The sequence below is a fragment of the Mixophyes fleayi genome, chromosome 3 (assembly GCF_038048845.1).
Source record: "Mixophyes fleayi isolate aMixFle1 chromosome 3, aMixFle1.hap1, whole genome shotgun sequence".
Taxonomy (NCBI): Eukaryota; Metazoa; Chordata; class Amphibia; order Anura; family Limnodynastidae; genus Mixophyes; species Mixophyes fleayi.
The window spans coordinates 73,533,879-73,553,911 of NC_134404.1; the positions used below are offsets into that span (position 1 = coordinate 73,533,879).

Consider the following 20,033-nt stretch of genomic DNA (forward strand, 5'->3'; position numbering starts at 1 on the left):
TTCTAGTGGCGCTGGATTGGCTGCGCAGGGCCTGGTACACCGACTTACTCTTCATGGCAGGAGGTCGGTCGTGGCGGTTGCCAATGCGCCCAGACCTGCTAACCCAAGGTCCCTTTTGTCATCAAAGTTTGCAACGTCTGGCTTTAACGGCATGGCTGTTGAGGCCAGGATCCTAAGAGCGAAGGGTTTTTCGGATCGGGTGGTGCAGACCATGCTCCATGCTCGAAAACCGGCTTCGGACAAAATATATCATCGTGTCTGAAGGACATCTATTGGTTGGTGCGAAAAGAAGGGATATCCTACGTCTTCTTTTCATCTGGCCAGGTTACTGAGGTTCTTGCAGGGATGGCTTGGATGCAGGTTTGCGTCTTCGTTCTCTTAAGGGACAGGTGTCAGCTCTTTCGATCTTCTTTCAAAGAAAACTTGCTGTCATACCTGATCTGAAAACTTTCATTCAAGGTGTTCTCCATGTTCAACCTCCTTATATCCCGGTTCCACCATGGGATTTGAATTTGGTCTGAACCCTTGAATACGGTGGATTTCAAATTTCTAACGTTGAAAACGGTTTTTCTTTTGGCCATTTCTACGGCACGCAGAGTTTCAGAGCTTGCTGCTTTTTCTTGCAAGCCTCCTCTGCTAGTTTTTCATGAGGATAGGGCAGTTCTTCGAACCAAGCCCTCTTTCCTTCCTAAAGTTGTATCCAAGTTTCATTTGAATCAGGACACCATTGTTCCGGCTCTATCTGATTCCTCATCTTCTGATAACGATGAGTCTATTCTTTATCTTGATGTTTGTGACTTGCAAATTTATGTTAAAAGATCTCAGAAATTAAGCAAAACTGAGGATCTTTTTATTCTTTATGATGCTCACAAAAGAGGCTGGCCAGCTTCTAAAGTGACCATTACTAGGTGGATTACGGCTGTTATCAGTCAGGCTTACAATGGGGCTGGTGAGCCTGTCCCAGGTAATCTACGGGCGCATTCTACAAGATCTGTAAGTGCTTCCTGGGCTTCCCGCCATGGTGCCTCCAGTGAACAATTGTGTAAAGCGGTCATGTGGTCTTCTGTACACACTTTCACAAAGTTTTACAGATTTAATGTGTTTGCCTCTAGGGATGCAAGTTTTGGGAGAATGGTGCTTTGGGCCGTTTCTTCTGAGCGTTCCCTCCCGTGAGACAGCTATGGGATTTCCCCAAGGTCCCGGTGTCCCCCAAGGATGTCAGAGAAAATGCGATTTTTATACTTGTGTAAAACCCGTTTCTCTTAATCCATTGGGGGACACCGGGCGCCCACCCATAAACGCTCTGGTTTTTCCTTCTGTTTGATATGTTGTCTGGTTGTTGAGAGAATGATGTGTTGTTTGGTTTCTCTCTAAGAAAAGAGAATAAACTTACCTCCCTTTCTGCGGGCTTGGTTAAACATAGACTGGCCTCTAGCAGGAGGTGGGGTATAGAGGGGGTGGAGCCAGAGCTTTGTTTAACTAAAATTAAAGTGCCAGTGTTCGCCTGTCCCCTACTCTATACCCCAAGGTCCCGGTGTCCCCCAATGGATTAAGAGAAACAGATTTTACGTAAGCATAAAAATCCTATTTTTCCACACTGTCACTTCCTAATTTCCATAGAACTTCAACCACTGTGTGGTTGTAGCTACAGAAGCACTTCTGCACTGGTTACTTTGGCTATATCCACCAGATTGCTTACTTTGAGAATGGATAAAAGTGGTAGCTCTTATTTGTAGATCACAGGAATGCAGCAGATTTAGACAACTTGCAGGAACTTTAGGATTGATGAGGCTTATTTGTTCAGAAATAGTGTAAAAGATACAGTTTGTGGTGAGATTTTCTTGCGATTTCTATTTATCTTTTATTAATCTCTCTGTCACCCTGTTGGAGAGGACTGCAAAACATTTGGTTATAATAGGTGGTCCTAAAGTCAAAAGCACTTTAAACATTAAAGATGTTGAGTGTAGCTCCACCCCTATTATACGCCTCCCATGAGTGATTCTTCAGTTTATTTTAAATGCCCTTGGAGTCTGGCATGGTTTTTCAGGGATCCTGTCCTGGACTTTTTATTTAATTTTAATTTCTTTTCAAAATTGTATTTGTAACGGTTAATGTGCTGGGCTCAGGAATGCCTTCCCAGGGGGGGATAGCCTGCAGTCTTCCACCACCCCCGGGCCGTGAGCCGTGGTGAGTAAACTACAGTTTCTTTGCAGTACCTGCCCAGTATACTGCGCAGGCAGCCAGCGTTGTCAGTCGCGACCGCAGAAGACTTAATGGCAGGTGCAGCGGTCGCTTCCCTCCTTGACAACGAGTGCAGTTTGGTATCAGAGGGGGGGACAAACGGCAGCCACAACAGATCTCCATTGAATTGGAGAGTATAGCTGTGGCTGCGTTCACTCGGGGGGCACAGAAAATGGAATGGAGTCTACTGGCCACAGACTTATTGTTCCTCCATGATGGGTATAGGAAGGGGAGGTCTCACCCTCTTCCCTTCCTCCTGGTGGGCTTCCTCAGAGGGGACGCCATTTTGAAGACAGTCTATACTGCATCTCTCCCCTGTTGTGCTCCGCCTTACAGGACAGGTTTTTTTTTTTTTTTAAATTCTTTATTTTGGTTGGTCATATAAGCAAATACAGGGAATAAGACTGTTATTATTGAACGACGTACAAAAACAGTCAGAACAATTGAATCAACATGTACATAGAAGCTTATAATGAGACAACCTTTTTTACAATTTTATATGTGGTATCAAATTGGATATAACTAGTGAAAGTGTGAAATGTGGGAGTGGGGGGAAGGGAGTCAGAGAGGAGGGGGGGGAGACCACAAAGCAGGTATATGAAAGAGCTCAGGGGGTGGAGAGTGTGTAGACGACTCAAGATGATAAGGGGGCAAAGCGTATAAGGGAGCCGGACTTACCCCACATGGGTCCTTATCACGGGGCTAATTGTTAGGGGGACGCGAGCTTTCCACAAACTGCCAAGGAGCCCAAACCTGGTTAAAAACATGGCCTCTATCATGGAGGTAATAGGTAATCTGTTCCATGGCTGCGACATGCCAGATTTGTTTTTTAAGGGCTGTTAGAGAGGGAGGGGACGCTTTTTTCCAGTTTAGGGCGATAAGGGATTTAGCCGCTGTCCGTATGTGTAAAGCTAGTTTTTTGGAAAATTTGTCAAGCTCTGGAGGAGGATAGCATAGTAGAAACACCCAGGGGTCCTTTGCAACGGGAGCCTCAAATAGAGAGTTTAGAATGCCACAAACCACATCTCAGAAGGAGGAGATAATTGGGCAGGTCCACCATATATGGAGCATAGTTCCCCTGTGGCCACAACCCCTCCAACAATAAGGTGAAGAAGAGGGAAACATGCTGTGGAGTCGAGTAGGAGTATAATACCAACGGTAATAGATTTTATAAGAGGTTTCTTTAAGTTTGGTGGATATGGAGCTTTTAGCTATCCCCATGCTTCATCGTCCGGAGGGGGGCCTAGATCCTTTTCCCAATCGGCCTCATGTGCCCTCGGAGTAGGAAGGACAGCAGCAATAAATATACCATAAAGTTGGGATATCAAGCCTCTGTCCCTAGGGTGATTTTTACAAAGATCTTCAAAGGGGGTTAGATCTCGCAAAACATAAGTAGGTGGCAGGGACCGCAAAAAATGACTAATTTGGAAAAACTCAAACGGACTAAGTATGCGGGATGGGGAGTGACGCTGGAGTTCCGCCAGTGGTTTGCTTTGGAGAAGTCTATCGGGAATTTAAGGCCAGCTTTATTCCAAAGACGAGCTCTCGCGGCGGAGAGTCCAGGAGGGAATACAGGATTGTGCCAAATGGGGGTTAAGGGGGATAGTTGTGTGGTAAGCTTCAGTTTAAAGGAGTAAAAATCCCATAGCTTGATGTTAAACTTGATAGTAGGGAGCATTTTAGATGCAGGAGGACGATGTGCAGGGGAGAGACCCCATAAGGGTGTAAGATAGGGCAAAGTAGTATAAGCCGATTCTATATCGAGCCAGGAAGTGGAGCCTGGGGGGGGGCATATGAGGTAACAATTTGTGAAAAGTGGGAGGCCAGGTAATATAGTTTAATATCGGGAAGACCTCTGCCGCCAGAAGAGATTGGCCTTTTGAGAATGCTGGCTGAGATCCGTGGGGGTCTATGATTCCAAACAAAACGGATGAGGGATTTTTGTATGTTAGAAAGGAAGGAGGCAGGAACTGCGACCGGGAGTGTTTGAAAGAGGTATAACCATTTTGGTATAATAGACATTTTGACTGCTATGATCCTGCCCAGCCAGGAGATAATGAGGCGTTTCCAGGAGGTCAGGTCAGAGAGCATCTTGGCGAAAAGGGGAGGGAAGTTTTCAGGAAAGAGGAGGTCATACATGAGGTGAGGAAAACTCCCAAATATTTAATCTTTCTTTTTTGCCATTTAAAATTGAAGGTCGTCTGGAGGAGATCCGTTTCCCGAGGGGAAGGACAGGTTTTTAATGTTCTGTCTTTTATAAATACATGCCAGTATACATGTGAAAGGTGTATATGTATACAGTGACCAGCCAATTGTAAAAATTTTGCTGGACTCCACCTACATATTCTATATATAGATATAGAGATTTAGATATGTGTGAGTATATATCTATCTTTGCTTCCAAGAAAAGGTCTGCTGCAAAGTGTGTTACATTATACTTGTGCACAGTGTAACGCTAAATTGTCTTGTGGACAGTCTGACCCAGAGACCCTGTGTGCAGTGTGTGAGGTGGAGTTCCAAGATTAGCAGCTGCCTCTGTCTGCGCCCACAGTTGTGACAGAACCTGCTTGACTTTGTTTCCTGACAACGTGAACTCGCGTTGGTACTGTCTCACTGTGAGGTAGGTGATTCTTCCAGTTCCATTTCTGCACCACACATTCCAAGTACCCAGTTGGTTCCCCCCAATTCGGGTGTGTCCCAGGCAGAATCTCTTCCTCACTGGAACGCCTCCTTAGCGCACCCCATAAGATGACGATTAAACTTCATGTTCCGCAGGTGGCTCAGGCAATTAATTCCCCTTCTGATCTCTCTTAAGGTGAAGGAGAATTGCCATGGAACTCCAGGAAGAAGGATTCATCCACTGCCCAATGCATGGATGATCTGGTTTTAGGAGTCCACCAGACCTTAGGCTTTGCGGACCCAGAGAATTCCGATTTAGCTGGGTTCACCCTCTTCAATAGCCAGAAGAAGAGGGTTATGCATTTCCCTCCATCTCCCTGTAGGCCTGACAGATAAGGGGCCCCCAGGCCGTCGGAGCCCATCTCATTCAGAAATTGCTGGTATGATCCCTCAATGCCTGGGTTTGAGGGATTGTCACTCAGGAATACATTATCAATCTGCTCCATTTCCTACGTTCCTGAATTTTCACCACAGGCCGTCCAGCCTGCAGTCTTCGGCGCAGTGCACTCCGGAAGGATGGCAGGAAACTGTTGGATGTAGGGGTAATCATTTCAGTTTCTCAGTTTGGGGTTTTAGTCCAATCTCTTCTAGTTTTGAAGCCGAATGGGTCCTTCTGACCAATCCTACACCTCAGAACCTCTTCAAACGGGTTTGAGTCAAAGGCTTCAAGATATATTCGCTGAGATCCGTCATCGCAGACATGGAACCAGGGGAGTTCCATGCTTCTCTGGACGTAGGATGCCTACCTCCATGTTCCGATATGGGAGGGGCATCAGTGTCTCCTCTGCTTTGCTGTACGAGACTCCCGTTACCATTTCTGGGCGTTACCCTTTGGTCTGGCTACCCCGCCCTAAGGGTGTTCATGAAGGTGATGGCAGTCATGGCAGGTCTTCTCTGCTCCTTGAGGGTAATAGTTGTCCCTTGCCTGGATGACTTGCTGTTGAAGGCACCATCCTATCCAATCCTGATATGCCAGCTGCATTTTACAATGTCCTTCCTGGAAGCACCTGGCTGGATCATCAACCTGCCATAATGCTCGTTTACACCTGCTCATAGGATGCGCTTTTTGGGCCTAGATTTTGACAGCAGGCCCCAGCGAGTGTTTCTCCTGAAGACCAAGGTCCTTTTGGTCTGGTCCAAGACTAGGGACCTCCTGGCGAGAGTAGATGTGTCCCTACTTTGCTGCATGAAGTTGTTGGGCACCATGGTCTCAGTGTTTGAGGCAGTGCCCTTTGCATTGGCTAGATGGATCACTTCTAGTATCAGATTAGCCTTTGTTCAATCAGCTAAGCCGGTGCCTAGGGGTTTGACGGCTCATTCAACCAGGGCTGATTCCTTTGTGGCTTGTCATGGTACTTCGGCTGAACAGTTGTGCCGGTCTGCTATGTGGTTCTATCCGCACTTTTGTGAAATTATACAGTTTGCAGGGCTTTGTATCTCAGGAAGCTAGCTTTGGCTGCAAGGTTTTGCGTGCAGCCGTTTCAGAGCAGTCCCCCTTGGGGGCAGCTTTGGAATGTCCCCGATGTTGTGCAGTGTCACCCAATAGGACGACAGAGAAAATAGGATTTTTGTGCTCACCGTAAAATTCCTTTCTCTTAGTCCATTATGGGACACTGCACGCCAACCCTTGCTCTGTGTTGTATGTTTGGTTTGTTGTTCTGGTTGACCTATTTAGGCCCTCTTTTTGGGCTTTGTTATTAAAACAACTGAAGAGTCCTTCCTGTGGGAGGGGCATAGTAGGGGTGGAGCTACACTCAACAAGTTTAAAGTGCCTTTGACTCCAGGACCACCTACTGTACCCCAATGTTTTACAGTGTCCCCCAATAGACTAACACGGATTTTACGGTGAGTACAAAAATCTTATTTTGTGTGTTTCTGAGTTCATATTAACATTGCAATAACACTTAAGATTTAATGACGCACTCAAGGATAAAAGTATAAGCATGTGGAAAATTGCTTTTAAGCACAATGCTTGCTTTTATTTATTTTTTTTTATTATTTTTTTATTCTGATTGCTCCCCTTAAACCGAACTGTGTGGCAGTTATTTAAAATTTAATGTTAACTTTCTTTTTTGCTGCAGATATTCAGTTTGAAGTGCATGCTGTGTGCTCCGCTGGCTTGCCTTTATTCAATGTTTGGATATCTAAAGATTTGATGCAGGGACAGAGAGAAGCAATTGCCAGAACACGACTTCTCCTCTCCAGTTTGGCAAGTTCATCCCAGTCACTTCTGGAGCAGTCTGAGCGTAGTCTGGGAGAGGTTTGTGCCGATTCTTTGAAAGAAAAGCTCTCGCAATCTGCAGATACTTCTGTTTTTTCGCAGCTCCACCTTGTCATAGCACTTAGACTATTTTTAGACTATCTTTATTTTGTGTTGTGTAACTTATTCCTGTGATGTCATTTAGGTTATTTTTAAAAATGATGTCCATATATAGAAAAAATCCTAGATGAAGTTAACTTTTTGAGCAACTGATACTTTAATTTTGTTGTTCTTGTAAATGATTATAGATAGGAAGTAATTGGTTAAATTAATATAAAGAAAAATCATCTTTTTTTTTTTTTTTGTCATTTCAAATCCAATGCTATAGCAGACGAGATACTTAACAAGTAAATTGAATCTTACTACGTGTTTCTCTCCTGCTCCTTGCAGCTGATCCGCAGCAATGCTGAAGCCGGGCAATGCACAGAGATACAAGATCTCCAGACGTTGGGTGCCTGTGACGGTCCGTACGATCAACTGTATGAGACTCTCTTTCCTCTTGGAAAAGGGGCCTTTGGCTTTGTGTGGTCCGCAAAACACAAGGAAGATGCAAAGGAGGTTAGCGTTTACAGACAGATATAACTATTTATTATGTGTCTATTTGATGGAAGCGCTGTTAGTTAACTTTTTCTATGCTCTATTGACCTAATTTTTTTTCTGAAGAATTTATTTACTGGGCTCAATACCTGAATTTACATATACTAGGTCAGATTCTGTCTCTATATGTTTTGTTGCACTGTGCCTTTGTGATGTCCAAAAAAAGGGACCAGTTTTAAGGCCAGTTCTAATGCCAAAGCTTTAGTTCTAGGTGCCAAACAAAATTACCAGACTCTGTGCTGCCTGTGAAGTGGAGGACCATACATCCCTGGGGAAGAGAATTGGAAGGCAGATTTTCTGAACAGGCACTCCCTGGAGAGTGGTCTCTTCATCTGGAGGTATTCCGTCTGCTGTTGCAGAGGGTCAGCCGGAGGTGACCACATTCTGTTCCAGGACCAGGGATCTGTTTGCTGCGCTAGTGGAAGCCATGACCGTACCTTGGAACTTCAAGTTGGTCTATCTCATCCCTCCCAATTCTGATGCTTTCCCGCATCCTTAAGAAGACCCAAAGTGAGGGAGTTTGTCATCCTTGTGGCACCGGTGTTCTAAGCATGGCGGCAACCCCAGGTTGGCAACTTCCTCTGCGAGATGGTCTTCTGTTGCTGGTTTCATACCTTCACCTGGACCTTTGTTGTCTGGCTTTAATGGCATGTCTGTTTAAGCCAGGATATTGAGAGCCAAGGGATTGTGTGAAGGAATTATTCAGACTACGTTAAAAGCCAGAAAGCCAGTGTCTGCACGCAAATATCATAGTTTGCGGAAGACTTGTGTGATTTGGTGCGAATGCAAAGTATTTCACACTTCTTCCTTTGGGCTTTCACAACTTCTTTCCTTTCTTCATAACAGACAAGAATGGTGGACTTAAGCTTTGTTCTTTTTAGGTTCAGGTGTCTGCTTTGTCAGAGTAGTATCAGAAGTAGTTGGCCCTGATCCTGGAGGTCCAAACTTTCTTAAAGTTGGTTTTACACATCTAGTCACGGTTTGTCCCTCCTATGGAGATCTTAAGCTTTTTGTTTAGACTCTTCAGCTTCCTCCGTTTGATCCTTTGGAGACGATTGACTTCACTTGGAAAATTCATTTCATTGCAGGTCCCCCTTCTTGATTTTTCACAATAACAGAGCAGTCTTGCACACGTCTCCATCTTTTCACACTAAGGCAGTATCATGTTTCCACCTTAATCAGGAGTAAGTCATGGCCTTGTTAAGGAGGTCCACTTCCGCAGGTGACCTGGAACAGCTGGCTCACTTTGATGTGGTCAGAGCGCTTAAGATTTACTTGAACATTTCTTTAGGGGGTTCGAAGGACCAACTTCTTTCTGGTTCTATATGACGCTCAGAAGAGGGGTGGCCGGCTTCTAAGCAGACTGTAGCTAGATGGATCAGGTGCACTATTGAGAAGGCTTACTCTAGTTCAGGTCAGGCAGTTCCTGAAAGTGGATTTAATTATAAGTACAAAACTCTTCTTTTTCTGCTTGTACCCTTCGTACATATTAATAATTGCTGCCATCCTTGATATACATGCTATGCACTCTGTGTATTCAGTGCACTGATAGGGCATCCTGCACACCGGTTAGTTACACAGACCCAGATCTACAGAGAGAAAATTAGTACTATCTGAATGTTTAGTAGAATATAGCAAAGAGAGTAGGAGATATGTCTTCGTATTTCTGCCCTTCTTATTTCCCATATTACTTTAAAGGACTCTGGCAGAGGATGATTTGCTGAAATTGAATCTGAAAAAGAAAAATGTTATGTATTATTATAATAATAATATTTATTTGTTAGGCGCCACAAGATTTCCGCAGCGCCGTGCACAGTACAAACAGTAGACTATACAGGGTGAAACAGTACAAAACAATAAACAAAAATACCAATACTTCAGAAACTCCAGGCAGGCTAATGCAAAAACACGGAGCAGAAGAACAGGTAGGGAGACAGGAGGGAAGAGGGCCCTGCTCATGGGAGCTTACATCCTAAGGGAGGGTAAACAGAACAGGCACAAGGGGTATGTATTAAAACTGCATTATATTTCCCCTTCCCAAGAGGATGTGGGGCTGCTCTGTACAGCTGTTTTTTCCTGGGCACCTTGGTTTGTCTCTCGACCCCAGTTTTCAGCTGGGGATGTGTGACATGTAGGAGTGGGGTGAGAGCTGGAGAACCAATGAAAAGCTGCAATCACTGATATTGTGGCTTCTCGCTCCCACCCCCATTCTGCAGCCATTTCTAAACTGGTGAACAAAAATTTTCCCCACTTTAGATGGTAATGCGGCTTTAATAGGTGTAATAACTAGAGGTTTTTGTTTTTTTTAATTATTTACTCTTCTCACTTTAACACTTCTTCTAAATAACTCCCACAGGTTCTTACTTTGCCTGCTTTCCCCATTTTTTTTTTTTTTTTTGTCTCTCGACTTAGGTGGCCTGATCAATTTCACCTACATTGTGGCTGTTAGTGCAGCCAGAAGAGCTTCACACACAGAGGTCCATTTGGCCCAATTGGCCCAATTTCTAACCATATTTGTCATTATGCCTGTGATCGGTTTTAGGGCATAGCAGTGGTTTTGAAGCCACATGATGCAATATGGGGCAAGTGGCATGATACTGTAAAGTGTGTGGTCATCTGAAGATGCTTGCAAAAAACAGGCATTAGGGGGAGGGGCACATGCTTTTTATATTATGATAAAACCACCATTCAAGTACGAATAATAAACATGTTTATTTTATAGAATAATTCAGATAATTATTGGCTTAAACACAATATTTGTTATAGTTGCATTAGTTTGTGAATAACTATATAATGGTAAGAGTTGTACAGTAGGAATTAAATGCGATCCACAACTATAGTGTCATATTGCGTTCAATAGACTGATCTCACCTGACAAATGTTTTTTTTTTTTTTTGTTTTTTTTTATTTTTTTTTTTTTTTCTCTTCACTCTATTATAGGTTGTAGTGAAATTTATCCGTAAGGATCGAGTGCTGGATGACTGTTGGGTGCAGGATGCTGAACTTGGTAGAGTCACTCAGGAAATTGCTATTTTGTCCAGGTTACAGCACCCTAATATCATCAGGGTGAGGCTATTCTGCTATTTGCTATTCAGGTTTTGTCATTTCTGTACTTCACAAACTTCTTTTAAAGCAAGGATTGCATGTGTGTTAAAAGGATCATTTCACATAAAATGTATTTTTAGCTGGGGCATCCATGCTGGAACTTCCATGTTTGGGGGAACCCAACGCATCCACCACTCCATACTGCTTTCTTTGTTTACAACCAGAATGGGACATGGTCTGAGCTGATACTGTTTCTATTGTCAAATGGGAACATATAGGGGGATGAATTCTTCCTAACTGTGGTGGCCCTTGAAATGGTACCCATACAACTCTGTTACTTAGAGAGAAGGGCATGTTTGCTGGACAATTCATTTTAGGTGGAAATATCATCTGAGTAAATGTAAGTTTTAGCTGTTCTTTCAGTCAGTATCTACACTAGAGTATATTTAAAATATACAAAAATAACGCATGGTGTTAAGTAGAACACTACGTTGTTAGTAATTTGTTGTTCACTATTCCGAGTTAGTTTTCATAGGAAAGTAATGATTAATTTTGGAACTCACTGAGACAATAGGGGAAACATGGCGTTCCACTTTAATGCAACAGTAGAATTCAGTGCCATTGTTTTTGTGTTTGTACTTCTTCTTTGACTTATTACTTCTACCATACATTCTAGGTCCTGGGTGTCTTTGAAAATTCCACATTCTTTCAGCTTGTGATGGAACTCCACGGCGATGCTCTTGACCTTTTTGACTTTATTGATAATCAGCCCAATTTGGATGAACCTCTTGCCAGTTACATCTTTCGACAGGTGAGATCAGTTACATTTGGGTTTTTGTTGATCAGTTTGGCAATGCTATCTTTTTAAGTTGTGTTACTAAGGGTTCCTGGATCTCGCCTTACATAAAATGGTTAGAACGTTTAAGTAAATTGTACAGGTAAATTAAGTGTTTTCTTATTTAAAGGTAGCAATAATTTAGATAACACATTTAAATAATGACACAAGTGGCCCATTGTTATTAATTTATGCATTACTGTTTAGGTTACACTAATTAGTGTGCAAACCTATCTTAATTTTTACAAAGTGTGATGATTCTTGTTTTTGCTTTTTCAAATAATCTGTCTCAAATATAACTATGTTGTATTGGACTTGTTTAATAAAATAGTGCAAACAGAACACATGAGCTACAACCTTCAGCAACAACTTAATTTGTCTGGCTAAATCAAATTATTGAAAGCTGATGGCTCATTAGTTTGTATGGCTACCAGCAATCGTTGTCATTTGTGACACATTGAATAAAGCTCCATGTTTTGATACACTGCTTTGGCTGTAAATTGGACAAAACAGCAACATATTGTATTGGAGAATGTGTGGTCTTTTTCTTTTTGGTTTGTTTGAATATTTTTATATATGTGTATATAATTTCAGTTGGTGTCAGCAGTGGGATACCTGCACAGTAGTTATATTTTACATCGCGACATTAAGGATGAAAACATAATAATTGCTCCTGACTTCACAATAAAGCTGGTTGACTTTGGTTCTGCAGCCCATTTACATCCTGGAAAATTGTTTTCTACATTTTGTGGCACCACTGAATACTGCGCGCCAGAGGTGCTACTCGGCAATCCGTGAGTTTGTTCATTTTCTGTAATTCCTATGTTCTTTTCCCACTGTGGTTGATTTTGTGTAGAGGAAGTGACAATGACTCTCCTGTGTTGTGTATATTTTTGTGCTTTAATATTTATTCCCTTAAATTAATAAAATATCTTGCTATGTAAGTATCTGTAATATGATTTCAGATACCCAGGTCCAGAGCTGGAAGTGTGGTCATTAGGGGTGACACTGTACACCCTGATATTTGGAGAGAATCCCTTCTGTGAGGTGGAGGAGATCCTGGAGGCAGAATTGAATCCTCCATTCTCAGTATCCCAAGGTGAGAATCTTTAGTTTCTTTTTCATCCATCTGGGGGACACTCCTTAACCATGGGGTTAAGTCGGGGGGGGAGGAGTCTGGCACCCAAAGGGTTAACTTTTTTCAGCTGACAGCATATCACCCCCGCCAATTCCCACATACCTCAGTTTGAATTGGGTGCCCTTGGAAGAAGGTTGCACCTGAAGAGCTCCAAGAGAGACAGTGAACAGGGTTCACTGGTTATAGGTTTTTTCCTTTTCTTTTGCATTTTTTTTCTTTTGACAGTGGCGAGAGGCTCCGTGCAAACGGAGCTGACTCGTGGGAGAAGCGCCTGTCGGGGGGGGGGGTGGTGTGGTAAGAGGTAAGAAGCGCTTCTCACATCGGGAAGCAGTCGGCAAGAGACTCTCCCCGCTGATGCAGGACGGGCGCTGCCATTAGGCAAAGAGCGCCTTTACTGCTGAGGTTCCCCGCAAGCCAGCTGGAGTATACCAAGTTCCTCCTCCCATGGGGATGGCAGTGAATTCTTGAGGATGGCGCGCTTTGAGTAGCGCTAGCGGGGAACACATTCTAACAGGTTTTCCCCTAATATAAGAGAAAGGGCAAAACGCTGTAAAGTAAACAACACAGAAGGAGAGCCAGTGGAAGGGGAATGTGTTTGAGGAACACCGCAAAATTCTCCAAACCTGTCTTATTTGATCAGAAATACTATGATATGTTAAATAACCTAGTCTGTATTTTCTGATAAATTGGAGAAGTGTTTGTTAATTTTGAAACGTGATTTAGTTTTTCTTATCTTGTGATGGCAGATAAAAGCAAAACAACACGTACCAAACATAATGTCTGTTCAAAATGTAATGTTAAATGAACAAGTGAACGGCTGGATCAGGGGGGGCTCTGTGCAGCCTGCACTGTGGCTCCTGTGAAACAGCCTATAGACACCTCCACCATAACGGTAGATCCTCATGAGTGGGCGGCTGCCTTAACACAGGGAGTTAATACCCTTGTAAATCTGTTATCTTAACCAGTTGAGATCCCAGCTACATCTGTGGTTTCTCAGGGTATAACAGTAGGAATGACAGATGAGTCATTTTCCCCAGGGGTCGGTGTATTTCCCTCCCCAGCCCTCCCGGGGGTTTCCCAGATGGGAGAGGTGGGTTGGTCAGCGGTGGCTAAAAGCCTGGACCGACTTACCCATCTACTGGAGAACCCCAGACACAAGCGTAGTGTTAAAAGACGTAGACAAACAGCTAAAGCGCTGTGGTCAGTGTCAGAGTCTGAGAGTTCCTCAGAGGAGGGGAGGGGGAATTGTTGGACGATTCAGATGTGTCCATTATAGAGTCAGAAGGAAACTCTAGGCACCAGGGTATGGACAATCTGGTAAGAACAGTTCGTCAGACCCTGGGGTTTGCTGAAGTAGAGGAGACAAAGTCTTTGGACCGCTCCCTCTTTAAGAAGGCTTCTAAGCAGGTGGTCAGGTTCCCTCCCTCAGTTGAGTTGAGGGATATTGTAGAGGCCTCTTGGAAATATCCAGATAAAAGGTTCTCTATGCCAAGGAAGTTTGGCGTATTGTATCCCCTTCAGGAGGAGGATATGACCCGTTGGGAACAGGTGGCAAAGGTAGATACACCTGTGGCGAGATTGGTTCGTCAGACTACACTACCTGTACCCGGGTCAGCGACCTTACAGGACGCGACTGACAAGAAATTAGAATCCCTGCTGAAGTCGATCTTCTCGGCCGCCGTTATTAGCCTCAGGCCAGCATTGTCCTCTACCTGGGTAACTAGGGCCATGGAAGTCTGGGCAGGGCAGTTAGAGTCTGCCTTGCAGGATTCAGATTTACTGCCTCTGGCCATGCAGCTAAGGGAGGCAGCAGGCTATGTATATGAAGCGGCCCATAATTCGGCCTCCATAGCTTTGTCTATTTCAGCTACAGCTGTAGTAGCTAGAAGGGCGTTATGGTTAAGGGCTTGGAATGCAGATTCAGAGTCTAAACGATTATTAGAATCCATCCCGTATACAGGTGGGATGTTATTTGGTCCAGAATTAGACTCTTGGATTTTACAGGCTTCAGGGGGCAAGAAGACGTCCTTGCCTGTAAATACTCCAAGACCTAGGGCTAGGCCTAGGTTTAGTTCTTTCAGACAGCCTCCTTACGGGGGCGGGTCTGGCAGAGGCCAGACTACCGATCCAGGGGCCGTGGAATCCAGGAGACAGTCCCGTAGGGGAAGGTCCTCCTTTGCCCCTGTGGCGTGCAGAGCTTCTTCCGCCAAGCTGCCGGATAGACCAGCAGCATGACTACCACCCACCTCTGGTTCCCGAGGGTGGGGTGGGAGGACGGCTGCTTGGGTTTGCCCGGCAGCAGACAGGGCACTCGGTAGACGAGTAGGTCCAGAATATCGTGATAGAATTCATGGGACCAGCTCACTTCAGGTTTTGGAAAAAATTACCTCGCTGGCTTCTGTCAAATCAGAAAGAGCTCAGGGCTGTCGATTTGCTTCGTTCAGACGAAGCTATACAGGCTTAGAATTTCCAGTAAGGGAAAAGGTTTTATTCACACCCATTCAGGGTGCTAAGGCTAGACGAGTTGTTCAGTCTATGACCGAACTTCTAGAGTCTGAAAGGGTCACAGAGAATCCCTTGTCTAAGAATGAGTTTCTTGAGACTAGTGAGGGACTTGGTACGCAGCAGAAGGTGTTCTCCACAGGACAAGTTGAGTTCCTAGATGGAGTGGACAGGCAGGATCCTGTCAGACAAGAGGCTGTCAGTAGCCAGGTCTTTGAAGCTGCTGGGAAAGATGGTGACATCTTTCGCGACCTTACCCTGGGCAGGGTCCCATCCCAGAGGAGCATTCCCGTGCTCGAGGTACCAGTGGAGGAGGTAGGTCCTCAGCTGGTGGTTGATGGACAAGAACCAAACAGAAGACAAATAAATATTTGGACGTAGTGAGGGCATTGCGTATATATGTTAAGAGATCTGCAAAGATAGGTAAGACAGAGTCTCTATTTGTGTTGGTTGATTTTTCCAAACGGGGATGGCCAGCATCTAAGCAAACTATTACCAGATGGCTTACCCTGACTATCAGGGAGGCTTATGTCCAAAGTATTAATCTCCCTGTGCCGAATCGTATTGTTGCCCATTCTACCCGGTCGGTTGGGGCGTCTTAGGCGGCTCGTAATGGAGCCACGGCGGACCAGCTGTGCAGAGCAGCCACCTGGTCCTCGGTCCATACCTTTATGAAATTCTACCAATTTAATATATTTGCGTCTGGGGACGCCTCCTTTTTACGTAGTGTTCTGCGTGCAAGGAGATCAGAGCGGTCCCACCCTTCAGAGGGATTGGTTTTGTAAGTCCCCATGGTTAAGGAGTGTCCCCCAGATGGATGAAAGAGAAAACGGGAATTATACTTACGATAAATCTTTTTCTCTGAGTCCATCTGGGGGACACTCCGATTCCCCCCCCCCCCCCCCCCCCCGTCTTTTCGTTGTTTTGTCTCCACTCCCCCCTCTGTTGAGTGGTGTGTCTTGGTTGATTGGCCTATCTTCCTAATGGCTTTTGTAATCAAACTGAGGTATGTGGGAATTGGCGGGGGTGATATGCTGTCAGCTGAAAAAAGTTAACCCTTTGGGTGCCAGACTCCTCCCCCCGACTCAACCCCATGGTTAAGGAGTGTCCCCCAGATGGACTCAGAGAAAAAGATTTATCGTAAGTATAAATCCCGTTTTTGAGCATATGTTGCAGAAATTATTTGTATTTTTGTCTCCTATCTTATAGTTATTCTTTGTAAAATTGGTGGAGTTCCTTCGCTGATGAGGTTGAATATATTGGCTAAATTGGAATTGCCAATCCAAACAATATCTCATTATGATTTATGATAGTGAAAAAACACTACTTTATTTCCCTTTTCAATACTTTAAACAAGTAGTTGATCAGTGATCATATTAAGAGGATTCATACATTTCAACAGTAAAACTCTATTTAAGATTAATGCCAGTCAGAAGTTTTTGTCCCTTTTTGTTTTTATGTGGTCTTTTAATGTGCACACTATGGACATTGAAGAATAATGCAGATAATTTTAAGTGCTTTAAACTCTTAATATGTCCTTTTATTTTTTTTAAGGTGGTTGTTTTATAGAATGTTAGTAAATTAATTATTACCACTTTTCTTCTAGAATTGCAGATTCTTATTTCTGGTCTTCTCCAACGTGACCCAGATTTGCGCATGACTCTGGATGAGCTTCTCAGGGACCTGTGGGTGACGCAGCCTGTGAACCTTGCAGACTATACATGGGAAGAGGTATATCCACCTGCCAGCTCCCAGAAAGGTGAGAACTAGCTCATACTACCCAGAATTACTTGTGGTAGGAGGAGGGACAGCGTGCTTTATCTTGGCTGCGGGAGGCAGTGAGACCAACATATTGCACAGTGTAAGGAGGAGCGATGGAAGACTATTGGGTGGTATGTGGAGGATGACACTGTAGGTGTGGTGGGGGAAATACAGCTGTAGTGGGTAGAGTTCAAAAGAGTGTCCCCCTTAGTTGTTACTCTGTATGAACTGAATAAACAGGTTATGCCCCTATGAATATAATGGCTTTCTTTGAATGTATTACTCACATTTAGATGTGTGGATGGTCTGCCAAAATCAACCTTTTTATTTATTTATTTATTTATTTATTTATTTATTTACAGATGAAGGATTGAGTCCGCTTCCTGTCAGTTACAGCACTGAATGGAATGGAGATTTTGGGAGCCAGAGAGAGTGATTATGACTTCCCTATATTTCCCAATGTGTGATGCATGTACACAACTCGATGACATGCTAAAAAAAAACAGGGTTTAAGACTATACCTACATTTCAATGTATCGCTAAGAAAGGACAAGCTGAAGAAGTCAAGCAATGACTTCCAGTTACCACACTGCAAGAGCAGTTATTGCTTTTAAATGCTTGGGATTGTGCCCTGCTACTTGCGGACACACAACAATCGCATACCACAGCACTTACTATTACTTATGGCTGCCTGTTACCGAAGAATGGCCTCCACCAAAACTATTGGTGCTTCATAACACTTCATTCACGGTGGCAGCAAAATCCAGCTGTCAAAGGAACACAATCTCTCCCGGTTATATTGATGGGAAATAATGTATGTATGGTATCCCATGAGCTTTGTAATAACATTTTATTGAAAAATATGACCGGAAAATAAAATATCAATTGTGGGCATGGCAATATTACTCTTGTCAAATGTAGAAACTTCACTCTGGTGCAGCTGTACTTCCCATATTATAGATATACAAGTTGAAACATCATTGAACATATGCCTCAGTCTGTACAGATAATTATCGAGGTAATGTTTCCAGGCTGGTACTCCATTGTACAATATGGATAAATACTACAGTTTGTAATGGCCTAAAATGTGAATTTATGGATTGAAGCAGGTAAAATGCATAGATCAAATCAGCATATTTAAGTTTATATCTCTGCTGCTTTGGAACATAGGACAATTGATGAAGAATTGTTTTTTATCTTTGTTTTTTATCTGTACCTTTATAAACCATCTGATTTGTATTATAAGCATTTATTTTCAGTTCTTGTATATTATATGTACATGTTGCAATCATTAACAATATTTTTTTAATAGTTGTGCCTTGAATTTAGTCAACTAGACAAGTCAATCAGCAGGTACTGTTTGTATAATTGCTTTTCAATGTAAAGTAAAATAATAATCTGGTGTCTTGTTATAGCGTAAATTGCACTGTTCTGCTTTTCCTTTTGATTTTAATTTATTTTTATTTGTTCCTAAACAATATGTTTTGCAGTAACTATGCTGCATGCTACCAGGGTGTATTAATTCTAAATGCCATCCGCCTATTCAGTTTAATCCCTTATTACGGAGATTGGTGGATTGTATTGTTTGATCCAGACTGCTCCAGTAACACTGACAGATTTATGGTGGTTTCATTCTGCTGAAACTGCTTTGCCATAGCTACCAGTAAAAGGCGGGTGTATGGACTCTCGTATCGAATTTGTGCCAATCCTGCATTTATATAGTCTGACAATCAAATATTTACCTCTCAACTACAGTGTCTTTATTAGCTCTTATGCTATTTGCCATTATTTAATCTTGCTTTTTTTAGCACATAACAGTGAATTGCTTTGAAAGGGACAGATTCAGTTTGGTGCGAGGTACCACTAAGCATTTCTGGAACAGTCCTAGGAGACACATCGTCTCTGTATTTTTACTCAAATCTCTCTGAGCGGAGATTTGTTAGCGTATTGGCCGCCAATGGAGGCGATGTCAGGCGGCACCTGGCAGCCAGCTGAATCTGCCCCTTAGTGTATTAAGAATTTTAATCGAATTATCCAATTCATAAACAGTCACCTGATTGAATTACTTGTACATACATGGAGCAGTCAGAGTATGGTATACTTGAGATTCTGAGCATGAGCAGTAAAAATGTTGTCTAATTTCTTGGAAGATCACATTTCTGAACCATCTTTTGTCTAGTTTAAATTGATGTGATCATGTACAAGGTATGGTTCTTAAATGTGATCTTCTTACTTGCTAACCTATTAAATGCGATCATACAAGTGAAAAATTGTGGCTCGTGGTGGCACTTCTGAAACATATTGCAAATGCTTTGTGCTCTGATTCTTATGAAATGGATTAAGGAGAAACCAGATAGTATTTCTGACCAGTATTTGTACTGTTGTGTAGACATTGACCGTATACGGATAGAACATACTGGCATATGACACTATTACAAAATGTCATTATTATATGCTGATGCTCACCAGCTATTACTACTTTTGTCACAGTTTATTATTAGTAGATTTGTAAAGGAGAAGCCTAAACTTCAACATTACTGATGTCATTCTTACTTCCAGTTTTTTATATATTTCATTGTATGCGATTTTGTTTTATGCCATTTTTAACCGTTTTTAAATGTAAAAGTGATGGACATATTTAAACGCATTGTTAAAAGCAAAGGAAATATAAAATTGCCATTAGTTCATAGTTTGGCTTCTGTGTGTTTTTCCCTCAAAATATTTTTATTGTGGCAATAAACATTTTATCAAATACAAAAACCAGACCATTGAAAATGCATAAACCATTTTAGCCAACACACGGACTGAAGTTATCAATAGGATATAATAAACTGTGTTCATGTTGTCATCTATATATGGTGTAGACATGCAATCTAACACCATATAACAGTCACACATTTTTCTGTTTTAAAACCATACAAAACAGAATAGACATGATATGTTGTTTTGGTAAAGAATATGCTAACTTCTTTTGG

General features: G+C 42.9%; 1 protein-coding gene across 1 annotated transcript in view; it reads left to right on the top strand.

Annotated features, from left to right (window-relative positions):
* The window catches only part of PASK (PAS domain containing serine/threonine kinase), a 57,228-nt gene extending 37,410 nt beyond the window's left edge, over positions 1–19,818 (top strand). The window contains exons 11-18 of the mRNA XM_075201783.1: positions 7,002–7,180; positions 7,571–7,738; positions 10,718–10,843; positions 11,499–11,633; positions 12,252–12,451; positions 12,623–12,756; positions 16,904–17,056; positions 17,421–19,818. Of these exons, the coding sequence (XP_075057884.1) occupies positions 7,002–7,180; positions 7,571–7,738; positions 10,718–10,843; positions 11,499–11,633; positions 12,252–12,451; positions 12,623–12,756; positions 16,904–17,056; positions 17,421–17,494 (1,169 nt within the window). The 3' untranslated portion in view covers positions 17,495–19,818. The remainder of the gene's footprint in view (positions 1–7,001; positions 7,181–7,570; positions 7,739–10,717; positions 10,844–11,498; positions 11,634–12,251; positions 12,452–12,622; positions 12,757–16,903; positions 17,057–17,420) is intronic.
* The last annotated feature ends 215 nt before the right edge of the window (positions 19,819–20,033 follow it).